Source organism: Schistocerca americana, chromosome 5, assembly GCF_021461395.2.
Source record: "Schistocerca americana isolate TAMUIC-IGC-003095 chromosome 5, iqSchAmer2.1, whole genome shotgun sequence".
Lineage (NCBI taxonomy): Eukaryota > Metazoa > Arthropoda > Insecta > Orthoptera > Acrididae > Schistocerca > Schistocerca americana.
In genome coordinates this window covers 442126835-442152061 of record NC_060123.1, presented here as the reverse complement: position 1 = coordinate 442152061, position 25227 = coordinate 442126835, and the positions used below count along the sequence as shown (strand labels likewise).

Here is a 25227-nt window from a genome sequence, read left to right as displayed (position 1 = left end):
GCAATATCCTTTCTTTCAGGAGTGCTAGTTCTGCAAGGTTCGCAGGAGTGCTTCTGTAAAGTTTGGAAGGTAGGAGGCGAGGTACTGGCAGAAGTAAAGCTGTGAGTACCGGGCGTGAGTCGTGCTTCGGTAGCTCAGTTGGTAGAGCACTTGCCCGCGAAAGGCAAAGGTCCCGAGTTCGAGTCTCGGTCGGGCACACAGTTTTAATCTGCCAGGAAGTTTCATATCAGCGCACACTCCGCTGCAGAGTGAAAATCTCATTCTGGAAACATCCCCCAGGCTGTGGCTAAGCCATGTCTCCGCAATATCCTTTCTTTCAGGAGTGCTAGTTCTGCAAGGTTCGCAGGAGTGCTTCTGTAAAGTTTGGAAGGTAGGAGGCGAGGTACTGGCAGAAGTAAAGCTGTGAGTACCGGGCGTGAGTCGTGCTTCGGTAGCTCAGTTGGTAGAGCACTTGCCCGCGAAAGGCAAAGGTCCCGAGTTCGAGTCTCGGTCGGGTACACAGTTTTAATCTGCCAGGAAGTTTCATATCAGCGCACACTCCGCTGCAGAGTGAAAATCTCATTCTGGATACATTAAACTCCCTCTTTTTTTTCCTATCAAAATTATTGTGGTGTTTATAAACCTCTATTGCTTCTCTATACAAGCACACATACTAATGCATTGTGGATCCATAGAGTATAGGAGACAATTATGATGAATAATCACTCAATCCATATTCTCTGCATAACAGTTTTATTGATAATATAAACGTAACCTGTACAAGCAAGTGAATCTGACAGACATCAGACCAACTACCAGTCAGAGTGTTTCCTGCACGGGACCCAGATTGACTGCCAGTGGAGGGTGTTGCAACGGAGCCTGTGCAAAGTGTGGTGAAGGCGGCTGCATGAAGTGTTCAGGTGGAGAGATTGGACATGGATTGGTAGGCCTCCTGGGTGCATCGTCATCTGCAGCGTCAAGGACATCCGGCAGTGACGTATGCCGGATGGCTTACAGGTGGTGATAACTGAAGAAGGCCGGTACGTAGTGGGGCCGGCCATAGTGTGAGTGTGTGGTGGCATCAGGAGAGGTGGATTGGAGGGTGTATTACCAGGGCTGGGTGGTGCCAGCAATAGTATGGGGTTCATCAGATGTAAACATGATGCCATGATTGTGAGGCTAGCGTTGCTGGAAATGTGGTATGTGAGGATGGTGGTATGGAAATTTTGCAGTCTTCCAGAAGTACTATGAGATGGAGCTGTCTGCGACCTGGTGATCAGCAAGCTGACCTTCGATGAGGAGATTGCTGTCTATGAGCTTGACGTGGAGGTCCTCAGGAAGTAAGTCGTGGATCTCCGGTCGTAATACGAAGGTCGACTGTTCGGTGTCACTGGCTAGCGAGTCAGAAAGTGTCGGAGAGAGGAACGCTTGGCATGTGTTGTCATCTGGTGAAGCATCTTGAAGTGCCCACATTGTTTTGAGTCAGCTGATGGACACAGTTGTCAGTTTTATATTTATTAATCTGTGGAAGGTTCAGTCATCCCTTCGGAGCACTTTGTGGGGCCCGTGTAGAGGTCTGTAGGGCAAGTTGTCGCATGTTGTCTCATTACATTATGAAGTCACAGTCTGTGAGTACTCTGTGAACAAAGACTCTAGACAACAAGTTTGGAGGGGGGAGGGGGTTGGTGGTGGTATAAGGTGGTGTGATGTGTGACTCTTCACATGCACAATTAGTCCGGTAGGTCTGGGGGCATAGGTGATGATTCTTGGAGCATGAAGTATGCTGAGAGAAACAGCATCTCTCCGTATAAAATTTGACACTGAGGCTCGGGTCAAGTCTCTCTCCTGAATTCCCACAAGAACCCACAGGAGTGCGTCAGTCCGTGCCTCTGTGGCACATGAGGGCCATTTTTAATGCGCACTGCCACCACTTGACCAAACTATTGCTTTGAGGATGGTGTGCTTCAGTTCTGAGCACTTAGTTTCTGTCGTATTGCGAAGTTCAAAGAAGAGAGCGGATTTGAACTGCCTCCCTTGGTCTGTTGTGATGGACGTGGGGCAGCCAAAGTGTGAGATCCATGTTTCAACGAATGCTTTGGAAGTAGATTTGGCCATTATCATCTTTAATTCTGTCGGTTCGGCCCATTATATGACCCGATGGATTGCTGAGAGGCTACAGCAGTAGCCAGTGAGGTCAATATGTGTGTGCTGAAAGTGGCCTTTGGGGTTTTGGAAATGGCCTATTAGAGGTTGTGCAAGATGTGAGCTTCGCTCTTTCAACATGGGATGCATGTGTGAGCGCAAAGTTTAATGTCTTTCTTTATGTTAGGTCACACGAACCTGTCTGTCACGAGTCAACTGGTTGGACAAATGCTCAGGTGTGCTAAATTGTAGAGCTGTTCGAATGTGATGCAGCAGAATCGTGGAGGAATGATTGGGGTGTCTGAATTTATGAGACATCGCAAAGTATAGGATGGTTCACTCCCAGAGTAGGGCAAGATTCAGTCAATAGGTTCGTGGGTGGCTCGTAGAAGAGAGTTTGAAGCTGTTCATTGTGTTGTTGTGCTTCAGTGAACTAATCGTAGTCGAGGGTAGATGACAAGGTGCTCTCGTATGAAAAATAATCTGCCACAATGTTCTCCATGCCTTTGGAGGGAGTTGGCATACCTCCATAGTAAACTGGGCAGTGTAGTCTAAATGTCAACACCATTGGGGGTAAGTGTCCGTAGGTGTGTTTCGAATAGTGTCAGCATGTGGGCAGCAATCACTATCGATAATCAGGGGGAATCCTTCTATCCCGTGTCTGAAGTAGCATACTGCTTTGTAGAGTATCAGTAACTCCCTGTCATATGCAGATCACTTGCTTTGTGATGGCACGATCTTGCATGAAAAGAAACAGAGCAGCTGCAGCATGCCCTCCAGTTCTTGTTGTGTGCACAGCTTCAATAGCGCTGTTGCTCAAATGTGCCGTTATGATGAGGTGTGCATCAGGGAAGTGGTGTGCCAGGGTGATGGCCTGGGTAATGCAGTCCTTAATCCTTCCAAAAGTGGATTGTATCTCATTCATTAACATGAGTTTGGATTTGTCAGTGGTATTATTGCCAGTGATGGCTTGTGTTAAGGGTGCTTGCTGGGAAGTTGCCTGTGGAAGGTGTCTTCTGTAGAAATTTATCATACCTAAGAACCAATGTACTTCTTGCCAGCCTGGTGATGGAATCAGTTGTTGAAAAGCCTCTATACCTTTTGGTGTGGGACGAATACCAATGCATTAATAATGTCCAACGGAGAAGACTTCTCTGAATCAGAGTTAACATTTCACTTCATTGATTATGATGCCATTGTGAAAGAGGGTGTCAAAAACTTTTGTGAGACGTTTACTGTGAGATTCCTCATCCTGTGTGAAAATTACAGTGTTATCGAGATAGGCATAGGAGAATGGGAATTTGAAGAGTAAACCGTCAGTAAACCATTGCCATGTTTTTAAGTCTGCACAGCATGAATGTAAATTTGAGCAGACCAAAAGATGTGGCAATGGTTGTTTTGTAAATATCATCTGGATACATGGATACTTGTAGGTACGCCACCTTACAATCAGTGACTCTAACAATAGAGGTGTTTGCTAAATAATGAGTGAAGTCCTGGATGTTTGGTACTAGCTAGCTGTTCGTAATGACAGGAGCATTGCGTATGCTGTAATCACCACACAACCTGAGAGACCATTCATCTTGGGGACCAGTTTTGTGGGAGAAGCCCACAACTTTTGGAGGGGCAAACTATCCCTGCATGTAAGAGCTCGTCTACTTCTACTTTGATGGCCATAAATAATTTGGTGGTAGTCAACATGGTCTGTGGCATCCTGGCAGGTTCCGGTGTTTTGATGATCTTGTGGACTGTTATGTATGTAATGTCACACTGTCTGAATTGTTCTGGCGGGAGGACACAAGAAGATTCGGAGGCAGGTGGGCAAGCAAGTGGTGCAGTACTGACCTCTGTAGGGGTACCTGGAAGTATTGCTGTAAGCATCTCCACGGATGGTGGTAGAGATGTTGGCAAGCTGATGGCAAGAGTTGTACCAGTTGATGTAGCATGGAGTTCTCACCTGACATGATTTTTGATGACATTGTTACCGTGTCACAGGTGAAAGTTTATTTCACGCATGTCGGAGTAGAGTTGTCAGACGTGTTGAATGCGATTGATGGTGTGGAGGTACTCCTGAAGGATCTGTCGACTGTTGGATGTGTCCACGGGGAGCGGGAGTTGTCACAAGAAGTAAACTCTGCCATTATGTTGGGTCTCCAAAGGAGCAAGGCATAACATTAGTCAGGCCCAAAACCAAGTGGAAGTGCTGGAGAAAGTCTGCGCTGATTATTGGTTCTGCTATATTCGCAATGGTAAATGTCCAAGTAAATTGTTCATTGAGGCCGAGGTCTAGTGTGTAGGCTTGTGAGTGTGGACTTGGATTGTGGAATTACTTGCTGCACAGAGTTAAATGAATGCACAGGATGGTGTTTGATCTGGGAAGGAGGATGCCGAAGTGCTGACCTCTGAGCCTGTGTCGATGAGGCGTGAATAGCCATTGATACGGTCACATATAAAGTCTGTTATCGTGGAGGCATTGGGGTAGATGCAACAAATCATTGCCATCAGGATATCGAGGTGACTTAAAAATCCTGGATGGCCTAGTGCACCTCTGCACGATACCAACAAAAATGATTCTGTGCCAGCGTTACATCGAGATTGTCGCTGCATTACTGAGTTACAGAAACGATGCAGTCGACCACGTTCTGCAAAGGCCTGGGTTTGTTGGTGTCGCACGTAGGTCATCGCTGTGGCTGGGCGCAGTGACATCAGCATCACCAGAGGTCAGATGGGGTCAGCTTGGCTCGTAGTTGGCTGTCCATTCCTTGTACTGCCACTAAAGTTGCAAGTCACACTTCCAGTATTATTGATGTACTGTCTGTGTTGTACGATTGACTGTATTTGATCAGCAAGCATAAGGTACATGTCCAGGAGTTCATTTTCATGTGTGACCATTGCTAGTTGGACTTGTACAGGGAATTTCACAACTCATAGACTCCGTATGTGTGGTCGTTCATAAGATGGGTGTCAAGTTGTTTGTGGAGACAACTTCATAGTTGCAATGGGGTCTTGTCACTTAAATCTTCATCATATATAACCTGATAGATTTGTTCCTCCAGGGTACTGGTGAGGTGCCAGAGTAGAGCAGCTTCAACCATCTCGTATTTATTGTCAGCTGGGGAGGGGGAGTGAGGATGATATCACTTATTGTCTCTGCAAGTACCCCCTAGTGGCTTAATAAAGTGATCAATTTACTACCATAGCTGATGACATCACTCAATGAGAAGATATTGTCTGTGATGGTAAATGACAAAGTAGGTTGGTCTGGCCAGAAAGGTGATAGTTTGAAGTGTGTCCTGTGGCCCAGAGATAGTCAGGGCAATGTTCATAGTGGTAGGACAGCCGAGCAAGTGTTGTCCGTACACAGCATGACATGACGTGTGGGAGGGAGGCAGAGAGCAAGGCAGTGCAGCTGGTTGCGTGAGTTTGAGTGATCATGTTTGTGTGCAATGCAGTTGCTCTTAGAAAGCAGTTAAGCATGAGTACAACCAGTTGGATTGCCGTAGCTCAGGTGTAGCTTGATTTACAAAGGGAACAGGGTCCCTTGTGAGATTATGAGGCACATTGTTTATCATCTTCCATTGTTCTGTGGTGTTACACATTAATGTTGCACTGTCCGTGAGAGTGCAACTGTCATTTTTTTATGAAATGAGCTGCACGTATTGTGTTATCCATAATGGTTTACATCATGGTTTGAGAATCTTTGTCAACAAGCAAAAACTGTGTAGCACAATGTGGGCACACCAATAACATTTTGTTGTGCAGTAGTCTGGAATGTTGAAATTTGCTTGCAATCATGATCATTGAGGTCACCACTGTGGATTCACAAAGTATAGGAGACAATAACAATGAATAATAACCCGATCCAAATACTCTGTATGAAACTGTTATTGATGATATAAACATGTACTATAGAAGGAGCTGAATGTGACAGTCATTGGACCAATTGCTGGTCAAATAGTTTCTTGCATGGGACCCACGTCGACTACCAGTGATGTTACTTTGCAGAGCAGTGTTCCCACATGTTGCGTTGAGTGAAACATTAATCTCACTTAATTGCAAGTTCCTGGTTTGAAAAACATGCTCCACTATTGGCCATTTATTAATTTGTCCCTTTTATGTTTGGCTGAGGGAATGCCGATACATTGGAACCACATCTACAAATTCATGGGTCCCTTGAGTTTTTGATGCAGTTACAAATTTATCTCTGAGGCTGTCTCCCACACTCTGAATAGTTTTATATATTAACCACTGCCTGTCACCCAAGAAGTTTTAACTGGAACATATCCACAGTACTGACTAGTAGAACCATAAAATAAATAAAGTAATTAAGAGTTAAAGTAATACTGTAAAAGTGAGGCAGTTTTCATCAAATTCCACATGGGGTGGGATAGGGTTTAAGCCTCCAATTACATGAGCTGTGGTACCTTAAGAAAAATGTGTCCCAGTTAAATGTTCAGTATCCATAAGCATAAAAATTCCATGCATAATATATTAGCCAAAAACAAAGCATTATTACCGAAGTTATCACATGTCAAAACATCATTCCAATTTTATGTAATAAACTTGAACATGGAAACAAAATAACCTCAAACTACGTATTAACATTAAAACTGAACTGCAACAGTTAAACATTTTGCCTAGATACAGGGTGGTTGCAATTAAACTTTTATTACTTGTGGAAGTGCAGGCAGAAAAGTATTTACCAAATGGGAACGCAACTTTATATGAATAATGTTCAGACTGTGCACTGCAGGACATACATAGTTAGTTGTGTTAGTGTCATGATTTACCATTAGGTGCCAGTGATAGTACAGTGACATAGGGATGAAACACAAGCACCAGTGTGTGTTACAGCTGCAGATAGTCAACATGGGCCTGGACAAGTAGAGCAGAGCTTTACTCATGAAGCTGTTTTATCAAAACAATAGCAGTAGTGAATATCAAAGTTCCTCTTTCCACACTGAAGTTGGAGAACATGATTCAAAAGTTTGATTTAATTTGTGATCTGGGAATTACTCCTGGGAGAGGCAGATGGCCAGTTTCATCACAGATTGTTGAAGTTACTAATGCCATGGCTGAGAATGCTGAATGCAATTCGGGATCTTCAAGCAGTACATGAGCTGTGTCATGACAGTTGAACATTCCATGGTCCACCGTTTAGAAAGTGCTGTGAACAGTTTTGAAATGGAATCTCTAGTGTGATTTCAGGCTGTTGTGGATGCAAACGGTATTACATTGAGCAACATGGACACAATCAACAAATGGTACTCTCCCATGTGGAAACTAAAGTGTGTTTCTTTCGGTGGTTTATTCATTATTTTTCTTCAGCATCTCTTTAAAAATGTTTCCACAAAGTTTCATTATTCTATAATCATTCATTTTTTGTGGGTGCCCTCTCAAGTAGCAAAAATTTAATTATAATCACCCTGTTTAACCCTCACTCGAACCATAAACCCCACAAGGAGTAACCCCAAAAGGATTAAATGTAGCAAGTGAAGCTCAAATACTCACTTTCAGATAAGGATGATTACGACAAACCGTGGCAGAGACAAATTTTGTTTACTGCAGTAAGTAATTGTTACAGACAGATTACATACTGATCAGCTTATGAGAAAAATGTTCATTGCATTTTGTAACTCCTAAAATCAAACAAGGCTATATTCTAAATAAAATAATAATTGACTTCTATATTGTTTTAAACCAGTAGTACAAGCATCAAGCGTATGAAAGGTCCTAGGTACATTCTCTGACATTGGCTCAGTTTTCCCTATTTTTTGCTGTATCCTTTAAAGTTTTATCTATCATGTCTTCCCTTTCCAAACCCCTGTTAAATGAGTTAGAGATAGTTTGATTAATTCATGTCATTGCATCTCTGAGGACACAGTCATGATTTGGTATATAGGTTGAGCCCAGCTGGAAGAAGATTGCTTGAAGCTGCATGTGTGTCTTGAGCATGATGGCTGGTCCTAGGTATAGAATGAACCATCCTGAGGCAATTAATGGTTGTGGTCATGCAACTGGCTTGATGTAAGTTCTGTAGTGTTCTGTAGTATATTGTTGCATGGAAAGTGCATGTATTATTTTGTATAATTTAGTCATTCTGTCACACATCTTGATCTGGGGCAAGTATTTTTGTAAAAAATACAGTTGAAATACACACACTGTCAGGAAAGTTAAGCACCTAGTAGGAGAGGAGGAAGTGAAATGAAACTTCACAGATTGAGAGGTTATTGGGTTTTATTTCAGTCACTACAAAACAAAGTTAAATATTTAACAAAATTGGCACTGTAAGCACATAGCAGGACCATTATCATGTGTTACACCCTGTTAGTTATTAGTCCTGGACATGTGCACTGGTATAGTAGGAAAGGTATCTCACAGCCATAGCATCTTTTCCTGAGGTAAGTTGGCTCACTACTGTTATAAATGGCCCTGGATACTGGAACTGGGATTGAGTTGATCCCTGTGCTGATTGCATGTGTTTTCTATTGGGTACAGTTCTTGTTGGCCAAGAATACCTCAACAACACACAGACCATATGTAGTTGAGGTGTTGTTCTTTTGAGAGGGAGCATCTGGATACTGTCTCATGAGGCAGCCACAGGACAATCCCCATGTATTGCACATGAGGGCCCAGGATATTTGTGACTTACTGCCGAAAGAGTTCCTCAAATCACCACCAGAGGTGATCCAAATTTGCACACGACAGCATTCCACAGCATGATGCTAGGGGTAGTATCGGTGTGTCTCTCCAAAACACTGACACAACATATCCTTCCCTCTCAGCAACACCATACTTGCAGACGATAGTTATCTGAAGTAATTCAGAACAGAAATTCACGTCTGAAAATGATGCAACACCATTTATTTGCAATACCATTTATCAACAGTCCATTCAACCCAGATATTGCACCACACCAAAGGCAGCCATGTATATTAATTTTAAAATTAATATTTATACAGCTGCTAACAGGGCCACAAAATGTTGAAAATATTAAAAGCAGCCATGTGTGCTGTGGTGGTAAAGGTAGCCTGCTTTTTGGACAGTGTTTCAATAGCTTGGCATTTAATAGTCCCCAATCAGTGATTAAGGATGATACAGAATGTCTTAATAAGTCCTTTAATTTTGTCGAAGTGACAGATACAGAGGTGCAGGGGATACAATGTGAGTTGACACTTGGTTTACCAGAGCTTCAGCGACATGTTTGCTTCATCTCATATTCACATTCAGTCCGACAGTGAGCAAACACTGTATCCAAACACCCCACATGCCTGTGTATTGCACACCTTGACCAACTGACCAGAGCGTAGATCCAAAACGAGCCCATTTCAAACTCTCCCAGGTGATGATAAGGTTGTCTCGTGCAACCACATGGCATTTCACAATTCTCACTAACCCCCTGATAAATTGCATGCCCATTACTTAACTTGTAATTGATAACATGGTCACATAGTGATCACCTCTGGTGATTATTCTAGCCACCATAAATGTTTAACAAGAAAAACAATCGATTTTTGACAACATAATTTAATTGGATAGATAAAAAATCTACTCACCAAGTGCCAACAGAACATACACATAAAAGAGGGTTTTGATTAGGCAAGCTTTCGGAGCCAGTGGATCCTTCTTCAGGCAGGAGGGTTGAAGGGGAAGGAAGAGAGGTGAAGGAAAAGGACTGGAGAGGCCTAGGAAAATGTGTAGATTTGGGGAAAGTCACCTGGAAATGCGGGTCCGGGTAGACTTACCACACGAGATGATCAGGAAAGACCCCTCTTCCTTCCTCTTCAACCCTTCTGCCTGAAGAAGGAGGCACTGGCTCTGAAATCTTGCTTAATTACAATCCTCTTCCATGTGTGTGTTCTGCCACTGCTTGGTGAGTAGAATTTTTATCTATCCAATTAAATTATTTCATCATAAATGTATGCAACATTCACAGAGCTGTGTGTGTATGGAGTTATGCATGCATTTAACCATTCTGCAAATATAATACTTACTGTACAAGCTACAATATGATGCATGTCGGAGGGTATCTTACACCACTACTAACACTTCCCTTCCTTGTTCCACTTGCAAAAGGAGTGAGGGGAAAAAATGACTGTCTAAATGCCCCCTTACGAGCCCTAATTTCTCTTATCTTGCCTTCATGGTCCTTATGAAAAATGTGTGTTGGCAGCAGTAGAATTGTCCTGCACTAAGCTGCAAATGGTGTTTCTCTCAATTTTCTCAATACTGTTCTGCAAAAAGAATGTCCTCTGCCCCCAAGGGATTCCAACGTGATTTCACAAAATATTTTCATAACACTCATTTTTTGATGGAACTTACTGGTAATAAATCTAGCAGCCTGCCTCTGAATTTCTTTGATATCTTTCTTTCATCTGATCTGGTGGGGACCCCAAACACTTGAGAAGTACTCAGAAATGGGTCTTACTAGTGATGTATAAGCGGTACTCCTTTGTAGATGAGCTACACTTTCCTAAAATACTCCCAGTAAACTGAAATCTACCACTCGCCTTCCCTACTACCAACCTTACGTGTTCATTCCATTCCATATCACTTCAGAACATCATGCATAGACTGTTGATCATTGTGACTATGTCAATGAACACACAAGCAATACGGCACTTGAACATTACTCATTTGCATTAACTTAATTTTTTCTGCATTTAGAGCAAGCTGCCATATATCTCAGCAAATATAAATTCTATGTAAGTCATCTTGTACTCTCATACAGTCACATAATGATAATGATGGTGATGATGATGACACTTTTTGTATGCTACATCATCATCAGCAATGCAGACTCTTCTCGCCCTATCCATCTCATAGAATTTATAGATCTAGATAACAAAAACAATCCATCACACTTCCCTGGGGCAACTTTGATGGTACCCTCATCGCCATTGAACACTGACCGTCCAGGACAATGTATTGGGTTCTATAACTTAATAAGTCTTCAAGCCACTAGCATGTCTGGGAATGTCAGACTTTCATTAACAGCCTGCAGTGGGGCACTATGTCAAACACTTTCTGAAATCTAGGAATATGGAATCTGCCTGATTCCCTTCATCCTTGGTTTCCAGGACACCATGTGAGAAAAGCTCCTCGCAAGCAGTGCTTTCTAAATCCATGGTGACTAATGAATAGAAGCTTTCCTGTCTTAAGGAAATTTGTTATATTCAAACACAGAATATGTTCAATAATTCTGTAGCAAACGTATGCTAACATCATAGGTCTGTAATTGTGTATGTCCATTACATTATTTTGCCCTTCTTTTACTTTTTTTACTTTCACTTGAGGCTTTCAACTGGGCAAGAGATTCTTGATAAAAACAAGATGAGTAAGGGGCCAGTGACAAAGAGTACTCTCTTTGAAACCTAATCGGGGTTTCATCTATATCTGGTGACTTATTTGTTTTCAACTCTTTCAGTTGCTTCTCAGTGCCAGGAATGACTGTTACTGTGTCCCCCTTACAGAGCCTGCGTGAAGTCAGATGATGATATGTCCATATGGACATCTGGCATGAGTCATTTTTTAATGCAAAATTTAAAACTTCAGCTTCCCTTTTGCTGTCTTCTGTTGTGATACCAAACTGGTTGATGAGTGAATATGAAGAATCCTTTGACCTGTTTCACAATTTTATGTAGGACCAGAATTCTAGCGAGCTCATTTGGTAATATACGATGGCGGAAATGGTTGTATGATTCTCACATCAATCATTTTATAGATGCACAAATTTCTTCTAACTTTTGCCTGTCGACTTTTCCATGTCATTTTTTGGAATGAGATACAATCTCTCCTTCCTCAGTATTTTCTGAATTTTGTTATTAAATGATGGTGAGTCTTATCTATTGTTCATACATTTGGTTGGCAGCTAGCTCTCCAAAACATAATTTACAGTCAGTTAATACTTTAACCTTAATTCCTGTGTGCCCATCATATTTTAACTAAATGATGCCCATTCATTGTCAAAGTAGGATACATACAACTGCTTATGTGCTATTTCCAGTATTAGATTCATCCTATTCTTCTTGATGTACTTAATGATAATCATAATCGCTATGACGACATGGTAAGCGCTAATCCTCATCTCCCTTCCTCCCAAGTGCTTAACTTTGTCAGCAAGTGTGCATCATACTACAGTTAAAAGGAATATGCCATAATTCTGAAAAAAAACACTAAGACTAATGGTATTCAACACTTACTCAAGAAGAAGAAATTGTTCTACTTCACCTTTTCAGTGTTATTTTTCTTGTATTATTGAGCTGAAATTGTGCTCAAGAGCAGGATTCCAGCATATAACAGTAGTTCCTTACAGAAACTGTCACCCTTTTCTCCTCTGCAGAGTTTTCTATTTACTAGTATTTGTAAAGCACCTTAAGAGGAGGTGTGTGGATATGGAAGTTTCCCCATCATAACAAGGTTTCACAAGATTTTGGGATTGCATCTGAATAATGTTGACTTCCTGCTTGGTATTTCAGCTGACCGCCTGGATACCATCTTCAGGTCAACTTTATGGCTGTAGATTACTTGCTACATTTATTCAAAAAATTGGTGCAATGTTCCATGCATACAGATCTTGGCTGTAGTATCGCCCACTGTAGAATTTCACGCACTATTAAGTAGTGTTGCATCTGAGATGTACCAGCACATGTGTAGCTGTGTCATTATGCATGCTTTCTGTCAAACTGTGTGCATGTGGCCTTTGAATTTGGTAATGAAATTGATAAAATTAATTGTCATGGATGAAATTTTATTTTTGTGAATGAATGAAGGAAATGGCTATGTCTCATGCCTTATCCAGTTGAAGGCTGCCACCCTAGTTAATATGTACTTCTGCCATTTCATTTTAAAATATATTGTTCCAGAAAGAATGTGCTCAGTCTAAATTTGAGGACAAGATGTTAAGAGTTATACTTTTCACACTAAATAATATAATTTGAATTGTTATGTAAAAAACAAAAATAATCAAACATTGCAACAAGTAAAGACGAACTTACAATACCTGCATGTGCGCTCTCTCTCTCTCTCTCTCTCTCTCTCTCTCTCTCTCTCTCTCTCCCCCCCCCCCTCCCTCCCTCCTTCCCTCCCTCCCTCACTCACACACACACACACACACACACACACACGCACAGACAGACAGACACACCCAAAATCGAGAAAGGTTTTTGAAGAAATCTGTGACTCAAGGTGTACTTTGTGACAGATAACTTTGCAGATGGTAGCTCTATTGTAGAAGGGGGCTGTTCAAAGAGTTTCAAAATAATTTTTTAAAGGAGTGCTTTTATTGTTTTTTGATGCACAAAAGTTTAAAAATCTTCAAAATAAATTCCTTTTGCATCTATGGTGCCACTGCTTCACTCTGTCCGCACAGTCTTCCTGGAAGGTGTCACTGGGAACCTCTGTCAAGTGGCACATCAAAGCTTCTTTTACCCCCTCAGGTGGTGTCCCTTAAAGCTTCTGTATACTTTGAAACAGAAAGAAGTCAGGGCTACATGGTGGCTGAGGCAGCATTGCCACACTGTTTCTGCCATCGCATTGTCGTGATGCAAAGTCTGGTTGTTTGTGATGTCTTCCCTGATGCATTCCACCCTGTCCCACAAGAAGATGAGGATTTAAATGTAAAACTGGCCATTAACTATTTGTCCTTAAAACACACATTCAGTGTGACTCATACCTTTTTTGGATGAGGTGATGTTTCCTGTGCCACTCTGTGCTTTATCATTTTGATTTGGGATTGACTCAAAAATCCAGGTCTCTTCGTGTGTCGCCACTCTACCCAAAAAATTAGGGTCACTTTCATGGCATTCCAGCAACCCGTGACAATGCAGCCCATAGATTTCCTTCTGTTCATAGGTCATACTTTTTGGAACCATCTTTGTGTGCACCTTTCTCATGTTTAATTCATCTCTGCTGTTTATGCTTAAGTGTGGAAACCAGTTTACATTTCTTTGCACTTTTCCCCATTTTGGTGCATTTGGGATGTTGACAGACTCCCAAAGCACTTATTGCCATCAACATTTTCTCGGCCCTCCGGAAACATCCTGTGCCACTTCTACCTTCATGACTAGGACATGAGTTCCTCCTCAAAGGCTTCCCTGATCAGGCCCATCATCCCAGAGACTGAATTTTGTTTTTAGTTTAATGCATAATTGGATTGCATATTTCTAATTGATTGACTACTGCACCTTGAATCTTGATGCGTCACTAAACTGCATTATGTGCGAAACAGGATCGTCATTATGTCACTGCCAGAGGTGACTGAGCCAAGTGGCTTTCATTAGCCAAGACCTAACAGCACTGTCTCCACTGAAAACTGTGTCAATCTCTAGTCCTTCTGGATCACTAGAGAATTTTACTCTCAAAATTTTTGGGACAAACCTGTAAAATTTGGGAGAAGGAAACAATATTTTGAAAATTTTAGTGCTAGTTACACTACTTAACATTTTAACAATTTTAACCAACATACAGACAAACGACCTTTCATATTCTTCCAGAGACCCAGACTCAACTGTATTGGTGACAGCCAAACTTGCTGCAGCTGATTCATTGCAAACAGTGAATGTCTTAGTGACATAAGGTCTTGTATCATGGAAGTTCAAATAAGCAAAATAGATATTTACAGTCATACATGAAATGAAATACTGTTAGGATCTCTCTGGATAACAAATAAAGGTGAAGTCAAAACAGATAACTTAATCAAGAAATCCAGTCCAACACGTTTTGCACTTAGAAATAACTGTTATTGCATTGAGTTAAGGCAAGGGTGCTGTTTTATGTTCCATACTTTCATTACCTGTTGTGATACATAATTATCTTCTAAGGGCAATGCAATTAAAGCAAAAATGTGTTATAAGAAGGTTGCAAAAAAGTAGGTAGCCATATTTATCAGTGGCCTCTTAGAGGATCATTCCATTTTTATACTTGTTACCCAACATAATCACTCCTGAATGGTACTTATGCCTTGTAATAAAAATTAGTTTCAGCCATATCGTCATCTATATGATTAGGATATAACATACTTTGCCTCTTTACCTAGGATTCAGAATAGAGTTTTGTATTTTGATGAAAAAGACATTAAGAAGCTTTGGCAGGCATAAAAATTATGTTGAAAATCTCTGAAAATTAATTATATTAAATAGCAAATCAGATAATGTGATTATCTAGATCCCTAGTGACATGACAAGTAACAACACTCTTTGTTAAATAAAAATCTGTTCTTACAATGTGTAGATAGCTGCATACATAGACAATTATCAGTGCACATGTGTAAATTAAGCAAACAGAAGTAAATAAAGCAGCAGCTGTATAATAAAATTAAGGAAACAACAGATTTATCAAAGTAGTAGCTTTCCAGGTAATGTTATGTTAGTTTGTGGTGTGAATAGTGACAACTAGTTCCCTCTTGTAATGTGTACTGTAACCTGTTCCATGTCCTTGAAGGTTTTCCTTTATGATGGTATCTGTGGAATTTGACAGGTGGTTGGGTGGGTGGGTGGATGGATGGATGGATGGATGGATGGACAGGTTAAGTAAGTGAATTAATGCATCAAGTGTCTTCCTGTGAATATTCAAATTGAGGTACAGAAATAGGTGGGTGTTCAGCAGTCAGACAATTAAGCTGATAGCAGGAGTCACTGTGCTTTATCAGCATAAATGCATATTATACACTCCTGGAAATTGAAATAAGAACACCGTGAATTCATTGTCCCAGGAAGGGGAAACTTTATTGACACATTCCTGGGGTCAGATACATCACATGATCACACTGACAGAACCACAGGCACATAGACACAGGCAACAGAGCATGCACAATGTCGGCACTAGTACAGTGTATATCCACCTTTCGCAGCAATGCAGGCTGCTATTCTCCCATGGAGACGATCGTAGAGATGCTGGATGTAGTCCTGTGGAACGGCTTGCCATGCCATTTCCACCTGGCGCCTCAGTTGGACCAGCGTTCGTGCTGGACGTGCAGACCGCGTGAGACGACGCTTCATCCAGTCCCAAACATGCTCAATGGGGGACAGATCCGGAGATCTTGCTGGCCAGGGTAGTTGACTTACACCTTCTAGAGCACGTTGGGTGGCACGGGATACATGCGGACGTGCATTGTCCTGTTGGAACAGCAAGTTCCCTTGCCGGTCTAGGAATGGTAGAACGATGGGTTCGATGACGGTTTGGATGTACCGTGCACTATTCAGTGTCCCCTCGACGATCACCAGTGGTGTACGGCCAGTGTAGGAGATCGCTCCCCACACCATGATGCCGGGTGTTGGCCCTGTGTGCCTCGGTCGTATGCGGTCCTGATTGTGGCGCTCACCTGCACGGCGCCAAACACGCATACGACCATCATTGGCACCAAGGCAGAAGCGACTCTCATCACTGAAGACGACACATCTCCACTCGTCCCTCCATTCACGCCTGTCGCGACACCACTGGAGGCGGGCTGCACGATGTTGGGGCGTGAGCGGAAGACGGCCTAACGGTGTGCGGGACCGTAGCCCAGCTTCATGGAGACGGTTGCAAATGGTCCTCGCCGATACCCCAGGAGCAACAGTGCCCCTAATTTGCTGGGAAGTGGCGGTGCGGTCCCCTACGGCACTGCGTAGGATCCTACGGTCTTGGCGTGCATCCGTGCGTTGCTGCGGTCCGGTCCCAGGTCGACGGGCACGTGCACCTTCCGCCGACCACTGGCGACAACATCGATGTACTGTGGAGACCTCACGCCCCACGTGTTGAGCAATTCGGCGGTACGTCCACCCGGCCTCCCGCATGCCCACTATACGCCCTCGCTCAAAGTCCGTCAACTGCACATACGGTTCACGTCCACACTGTCGCGGCATGCTACCAGTGTTAAAGACTGCGATGGAGCTCCGTATGCCACGGCAAACTGGCTGACACTGACGGCGGCGGTGCACAAATGCTGCGCAGCTAGCGCCATTCGACGGCCAACACCGCGGTTCCTGGTGTGTCCGCTGTGCCGTGCGTGTGATCATTGCTTGTACAGCCCTCTCGCAGTGTCCGGAGCAAGTATGGTGGGTCTGACACACCGGTTTCAATGTGTTCTTTTTTCCATTTCCAGGATTGTATGACAACACAAGGCACCCCTCATTTCCGTATGGTGAGCAGGTACAGTTTACTGTTAAGAGATCTTTCGTTCTAACCATTTTCTTTTGCTGTTCCTAAAGTCCTTTTGGGTTGTTTCTTTTTTGAAATTCCAATTTATTGTTTGAGCATTTCCTGCTAGCAAGCATTCTAGTCAAATGAATCTCAGAGCTTTGGCCTAAGGGACACTTACTGGTCATTATGGATCCCTATAGTTAACAAATACACCTGTTATATCTTGACTTAAACTTTTCTGTTTTCCAAATTTCCTCATTATTGCACATTTAAGATCCATAGCATTAATAAATGAAAAACTTAAAAATTGCTTTACACTGCCTACAGCTTTCACGTTTGCCTCAAAACTTGCAGGGCTAAATTGAAAACAACAATGACCAGATTTCTGCTCTGATTTTCTGTAGTGGAGTGTTGGGAGAAAGAGCTGAAACTGCTTGGGTATTAGTGAAAGTTTTGGTACTAGAGAAGCATAATTTTTGATTAAAAATTATTGAGAGAGCTGTGACAGTTGATACTTTCCAAAATATATTTATCTGTTATTTGTATACTATAAGCAAAAACCATTACTATCAAACTTTTCATTTTTTGAACATTATTTACATTGTGTAAAAATTATTATGAAGGATAGAGAAAGGGAGAGCAAGAGAGAGAATTCAAAGAAGTGTTTTTCCACATACAGGGTGGACCAGAACTGGGAAAAACTTTCACAGGAGTTGTATGGATCAGAACAAGAAGAAAAATCCCTTTAAACATAGCCTCTTAAAATGCTTACCTTAATAGCTATGAGTATTTCTTCAGTAGAAGAGATGTATTTCATAGTAACAAAGATGAACAGGTGGTCACAACTCTAAAGGTGTGCATTTTGGGGCCCATATTTGCTAGACTGTTTTTCTTGTTTTCATCCATACAACCACATCTGGAAGTGTGTCAGTGGATTTCTGATTCACCAAGTACATTGAGGTGGGGATGACAGTTAAAATCCCTATCCAACCATCCCGATGTAGGTTTTCTGCGATTTCCCTGAATCGATCTTGGCAAATGCTCATTCCTTTGAAAAAGAGACATGGCTGATTTCCTTCCCCATCCTATTGTAATCCAGTCTTGTGCTCCATCTCTAATGACCACACTGTGGATGGGACATTACACTCTAACCTTCCTTTCTTTCTTCCTTCCTTCCTTCCTTCCTTCTGTATGTATTATGAGACACAACAACTTTATCATAACATTATGCTACAAGAAAGGATACTAGTTATGATGATTACTAGTTTGTTCAGTTCATAAGATTACTGGAAGAAATATGCTACCTGTTGACAATGTGTGCATGAATAACAAAAAAATTCTGATATTAAATAGAACCACCATACTTAAGACCTGGAAGCAAGCAAAACTATATCCATGGAGATATTTTTGTTAAAGTATTTGTTTTCATGTGTGTTTTAGAATCTACAACAGAGCTTATTGAGGGCACATATGGTTCTGTGAATGCACAGCTCATATATGGAGTGTTCACAACACCCCCTAACAGCATTAGTGGCTCAGCCGTGTGTGCCTTCTCACTCCAAGACATCACTGATACCTTTGAAGGAAACTTCAAGGAGCAGGCTGAGCTGAACTCCAACTGGTTGCCTGTGCAAAGTGCCAAGGTAAGAATATGATCTGTACAACATGACATACTTCATGGCAGTTGCATGGCTAATCTTCATTTCCATTTAATTTGAATGTGTACTGGCAATAATTCCATTTCTGAGAACAGTATTTGTTTATCTTTCCATAATTTTTATAAGAGGAAAAAGAAACAATGGGGAAAGAACCTGCTTATTTTTCTGAGTAAAATATAATCTGTGCGTGTAATAAGACTGTTCACTTAAGCCTGTCTCACACAGAGTAAGGTTCCCTGTAAGTTTGCTAGATGGCGTGCGTGACTGCCAGCTAGCAGTTAGGTGTGACGACTACTTCGCATGCTGAACCTCTCACATGGTGTGCGATTCGGCACGGAAGCTAGCTGGCTGAGACTCCGTGAATGGCAAGGCATGCAAGCCGCCTGAACTGCAATCTTTCTCAAAAGATTGTAAACAAACTATTTGGTAAAAAATTTAAGTCTTGCACATCTTATAGCTTCATTAGTAGCTTCATGATTGAGTGCCTGTCATTTCATTAATGGTCGTGTTTATTGTGATATTTTAGGAGTAAGTAAACTACCACAAGAGTTTCAGAGAGTTTGCAGTGAAATACATAGATTGCTTTTAATTTCCTTTAGATCATATATTGTTGTGTATGAAATGTAGCTATTATACTGAATGTTTCTCTGAACTTTGAAGGATATTGTGATCTATTACAAATCTCAAGAAAATGTATCATATATAAACCACTTCACGCCAATGAAAAAGCCAGAATGAAATATTCACAAAATTCCTCCTATCTTATAAATGGTTTCAGATATAGAAACAAGATTTTGGCAAGTGACACTACACTAAGAGGAGAGTATTTCACCATATCATTAATATACAAAACTTTCATATCTACACTTATATTCAAGTGACTGCAGATTTTTTTTCCCCCCCTCAATGAAATTGTGTAATATTTAAGCCTCATTGATAGATGGTGAAATGAGAATTACTGTCGATTTGGAACATGTGGCGGAATTATAGCTTATTTTTATACTGAGAAAGGGAATTTTCATAAACCATTGACATGTCTTTACATAAGTTGCTCTTTTATGATTGTGTAGCAATTTAAACTGTATTAGAATGTTAGTGAGGTGAGTATTTATAAATTCAGCTGTGTTTTGGTGAAAGATGCAGATTTGACCATGGCAACTAGGAAACTTAACATATTACTCAAAACTCGCCACTGATAACACATATCTGACAAAACTTAAATGGAATAAGAAGTCTAGTGAAAATAAATGAATACTTCTATTGAATATTTTTGTGTAATCCTACATCCCAGTGTAGTTTTAATAATGAACGAACAATGTGGTCTGGCAGTGGCCAAAGAATTTCATTTCTGTATCTCTATAATCATCTGAGAAATATGAAAACATTTAAATTTGCAAAATCCAACCTATCAAGGTGTAAACAGATTACCATTATCTTTTACAGACAAAAAGATGTTTGTGGTGAAAAAGTACAATCCCTCATTCTGTATAGGGATAGGAAAAAAAAAGAGGGAATGATATGTGCTTTTAATTGTTTTCATATTTCTTAGATTATTACGATACAGAAATAAAATACATTGCCCAGTTTCAATACATACCATTCGTTATTAAAAATACCCCGGGGTATTGGATTTTGCCAAAATATTGACAGAAGTAGCGATTTATTTTCTCCAGACTTATAATGACCTGTATTTTTCTGCAGAGAAACGTTATCAGTGATGAGATTTGAGTAAAATGTAAGACACCTTGTTTCCACATTAACCAGTTTCTTTTGCCAATATATAACTGTGTTTATAAATATTCATCTCACTGACATTCTAAAGCAGTCGATATTGCTACAGAATCATAAAAGAGCAACTTACATAAAGACATGCCAATATTTAATGTAAATGCCCATTCTCAGTATAAAAATAAATTGTAATTTCTTCACATATGTTATACCATACCCGCAGTAATACTCGTTTCACCAGCTATTGATGTCATTTAAATCTTACATCATTTCGGTGAAAAAATCTTTAGCCACTTGAATGTCGCGATAGATATGACAGTTCTGCATATTAATCATATGGAAAAACACTCTCCTCTTTGCATATTGTCATTTGCCATATCGTTTTGATATCGTTTACGATACATGAGGAATTTTGTGAATATTTCATCCTGGCTTTTTCACCGGCTCGTGAAATAGGGCAAAATGATTTATACAGGGCTATTACAAATGATTGAAGTGATTTCATAAATTCACTGTACCTCCATTCATTGACATATGGTCACAACACACTACAGATACGTAGAAAAACTCATAAAGTTTTGTTCGGCTGAAGCCGCACTTCAGGTTTCTGTCGCCAGAGCGCTCGAGAGCGCAGTGAGACAAAATGGCGACAGGAGCCGAGAAAGCGTATGTCGTGCTTGAAATGCACTCACATCAGTCAGTCATAACAGTGCAACGACACTTCAGGACGAAGTTCAACAAAGATCCACCAACTGCTAACTCCATTCGGCGATGGTATGCGCAGTTTAAAGCTTCTGGATGCCTCTGTAAGGGGAAATCAACGGGTCGGCCTGCAGTGAGCGAAGAAACGGTTGAACACGTGCGGGCAAGTTTCACGCGTAGCCCGCGGAAGTCGACGAATAAAGCAAGCAGGGAGCTAAACGTACCACAGCCGACGGTTTGGAAAATCTTATGGAAAAGGCTAAAGCAGAACCCTTACCGTTTACAATTGCTACAAGCCCTGACACCCGATGACAAAGTCAAACGCTTTGAATTTTCGGCGCGGATGATTGCGTTCAGTGCGAAACTTGTTTTCAGTGATGAAGCAACATTTTTTCTTAATGGTGAAGTGAACAGACACAATGTGCAAATCTGGGCGGTAGAGAATCCTCACGCATTCGTGCAGCAAATTCGAAATTCACCAAAAGTTAACGTGTTTTGTGCAATCGCACGGTTTAAAGTTTACGGCCCCTTTTTCTTCTGCGAAAAAAACGGTACAGGACACGTGTATCTGGACATGCTGGAAAATTGGCTCATGCCACAACTGGAGACCGACAGCGCCGACTTCATCTTTCAACAGGATGGTGCTCCACCGCACTTCCATCATGATGTTCGGCATTTCTTAAACAGGAGATTGGAAAACCGATGGATCGGTCGTGGTGGAGATCATGATCAGCAATTCATGTCATGGCCTCCACACTCTCCCGACTTAACCCCATGCGATTTCTTTCTGTGGGGTTATGTGAAAGATTCATTGTTTAAACCTCCTCTACCAAGAAACGTGCCAGAACTGCGAACTCGCATCAACGATGCTTTCGAACTCATTGATGGGGACATGCCGCGCCGAGTGTGGGAGGAACTTGATTATCAGCTTGATGCCTGCCGAATCACTAAAGGGGCACATATCGAACATTTGTGAATGCCTAAAAAAACTTTTTGAGTTTTTGTATGTGTGTGCAAAGCATTGCGAAAATATCTCAAATAATAAAGTTATTGTAGAGCTGTGAAATCGCTTCAATCATTTGTAATAACCCTGTATATGATCCATTTTCTCAAGATTGGTAATAGATAGCAATATGTTCAAAATTTAAAGAAAAATGTAATATTTAGCTGCATTTCTTATGCAGCAACATATGACCTAACATGTGCCAAACACAAATTCATAGCGACCTCTATTTTTCACTGCAAACTTTCTGAAATTCTTGGAACAGTTTACTTAATCCTAAAATATCACAGTACGTATGATGATTAACGAGACGATAGGCAGTTCATCATGAAGCTGATGAGTGAAGCTATAAGATGTGATAGAATTAAATTTTTTTACTGAATATTTTCTCTACAATTGTTTGAAAAAGATCGCAGGTCGGCTGATGGGCACAAGATGTTCTGTTTGGTCTTAAAAGTGAACTGTCATTGTCTCAGAGGTCCTGCCCTGTAGGTTGTGACATCAGTTGCCAAACAGGGGTCCCACCTGGCCAGTGCAGGTAGCATGCAGGGAACCTGACTAAGCCTCACAAGAAAAATACCACCAGACCTATCATGGAAACATGCACAGCCCTCTGAAGAGCAGCCGGCTAGCAGACAACAGAGATCTCAAGGGAGCCAATTGCATGAGTCAGCAAGTAAAATTGCAGCGAATTTTACTCTGTATGAAACGAGTCAACTGATGACAGAAATATCAGAATAGAAACAACTTCCTTAACCACTATTTTTAGTTGAATGGTGGGTAATGCAAAGGCATGCAATACACCTCTTTTGCAGCTATTCTAACATCCTTGCTTTGGTGTCATATTGTGTGGGTGTTCTGTCCACCCATCTGTTCAAAATGGTTCAAATGGCTCTGAGCACTATGGGACTTAACTTCCGAGGTCATCAGTCCCCTAGAAATTATAACCTAACTAACCTAAGGACATCACACACATCCATGCCCGAGGCAGGATCCGAACTTGCGACCGCAGCGGTCGCTCGGTTCCAGACTGTAGCGCCTAGAACCACTCGGCTATTCCGGCTGGCCCACCCATCTGTAATGGTATGGAACATTGTCCCTCATGACTGACTGTCCTTGATAGAAGATTTGGGAAAACTATATTTACAAACCACCTTTCAAAGTTTCCAGAATTCTTTTAACCACTGTAATCACCTTTTGTAAATTTAGTCATGAGTTTTAATTGGGCCCCTAGAGGAGATTCCCCACCCCATATTGGCAACATCATCATCCTTCTGCCAAAATTTATCTGGCTTTCCAAGTTTCATCCAGATAGAATATTTCTGTTGCTGCTTCTGAAAATGTTTAATTCCTACAAAGAAATGCAACTACCAATTGAAAATATCTCCATGCTCTACCAGTAAAAACCTCTTATTATTCACTTTTTTCCTTGTGAATTCTGTGGACAGCAAAATATTCTGGAGATGTAATTGCCAAATCCAGTCAATCTTTTCCTTGAGTATTTGTCAAAGTTTCTGCAGACTGGGAGCAATCTCCTGCACCAAGGTGAAGCGTTCAGTTGTTTGTTTCAAGACACTCTGTTGACATTATCCAACTGTATTTTACCAGTAGGTCTTGGCCCCAGTGAAAGAGAGATTCTTAAAAATGTCAGAAAGTACAACTGCACTCTTTACAGAATGTATAGTTACAAGTAACAAGGAGAGGTTCTCAGACGTAAGATCAACCTTTTGAAAAAACCTCATGGCAATTTATGTTGTAGTCCCTGCAGCTATGCAGCCACATTTAATTGAATAAAACTAATGACTGTCATTTCTATTATGGTGTGAAAGTGTGGAAGAAAAACTGACAGGTGACAGGACTCATACCAATGACCTTCTGCATGACAGCCAAGTATATTAACTACTATGCTGCATAGGAGTTTCTAAAAACAAAAAAATTGATATTGCAGCTTTAGGCACCTCCTGGATGACAAGAAATTCCTTTACCCACACAAACAAAAGGACCACTTTAAAGTAATCCAGACAAAGGAGAGGGCAGTTTCAAAGTACTGTCAAACTGAAAAATTTGAATAGAAATTTACATATTTTTGCCAGGAGCTTTTGGAAATTTCCCAGGATTATCTTTACAAAATTTGCAAACTCTTCTCACAGTGTTGGAGCTTGCCTCTATATGTGTCATTGTTCATCTTATCAGTTGAGAGAGAAGGTCGAGCAACTCTTTATTTTTGCTTTCTTGCTCACATCATTCAATGACATTAATTATTTTTCATACTCTGCTCCTTAATGTACTGCCCATTGTCCTTCTCCAAGGAGTGGAAGGAGTATCTGGCATTTCCCCTGATATGCCAGCAACTGCTTCATCTCTCATCAAGAGATGTATTACTTTACTATGCAACACAGTAATACACAATAGTCACTTTGCAATGGCTGCATATTCTGTATTAGATCACTGAGGTTGGTTGAGGCCAGACACAGAACATGACTGGGCTGACATCAGCTGACTTTCAATGATTCAGAACTAGGGAGAAAGGCTTTGTGACTTCTATCTTAATGGTTTAATGTATTCAGTTTTTGTTCTTTTGCTGTGGATTGTTATGCTAAGCACTTCTTTCTGTATGTGTCTTTTTATCACACTAGTGTTTTTAAAATTTCACACCAGACTATGTTGTTAATATAGAGGGAAACATTCCACGTGGGAAAAATTATATATAAAAACAAATATGAGGTGACTTACCGAACGAAAGCGCTGGCAGGTCGATAGACACACAAACAAACACAAACATGCACACAAAATTCAAGCTTTCGCAACAAACTGTTGCCTCATCAGGAAAGAGGGAAGGAGAGGGAAAGACGGAAGGAAGTGGGTTTTAAGGGTGAGGGTAAGGAATCATTCCAA

The 25227-nt window shown here is 41.2% G+C and overlaps 1 protein-coding gene across 2 annotated transcripts in view; it reads left to right on the top strand.

Annotated features, from left to right (window-relative positions):
• Nucleotides 1-25227, top strand: part of LOC124615370 (semaphorin-1A) — a 911857-nt gene that overhangs the window by 836018 nt on the left and 50612 nt on the right. For both annotated transcript variants that reach the window (XM_047143193.1, XM_047143192.1), the window contains exon 11: nucleotides 18682-18884. In XM_047143193.1, coding sequence (XP_046999149.1) covers nucleotides 18682-18884 — 203 coding nt within the window. The remainder of the gene's footprint in view (nucleotides 1-18681; nucleotides 18885-25227) is intronic.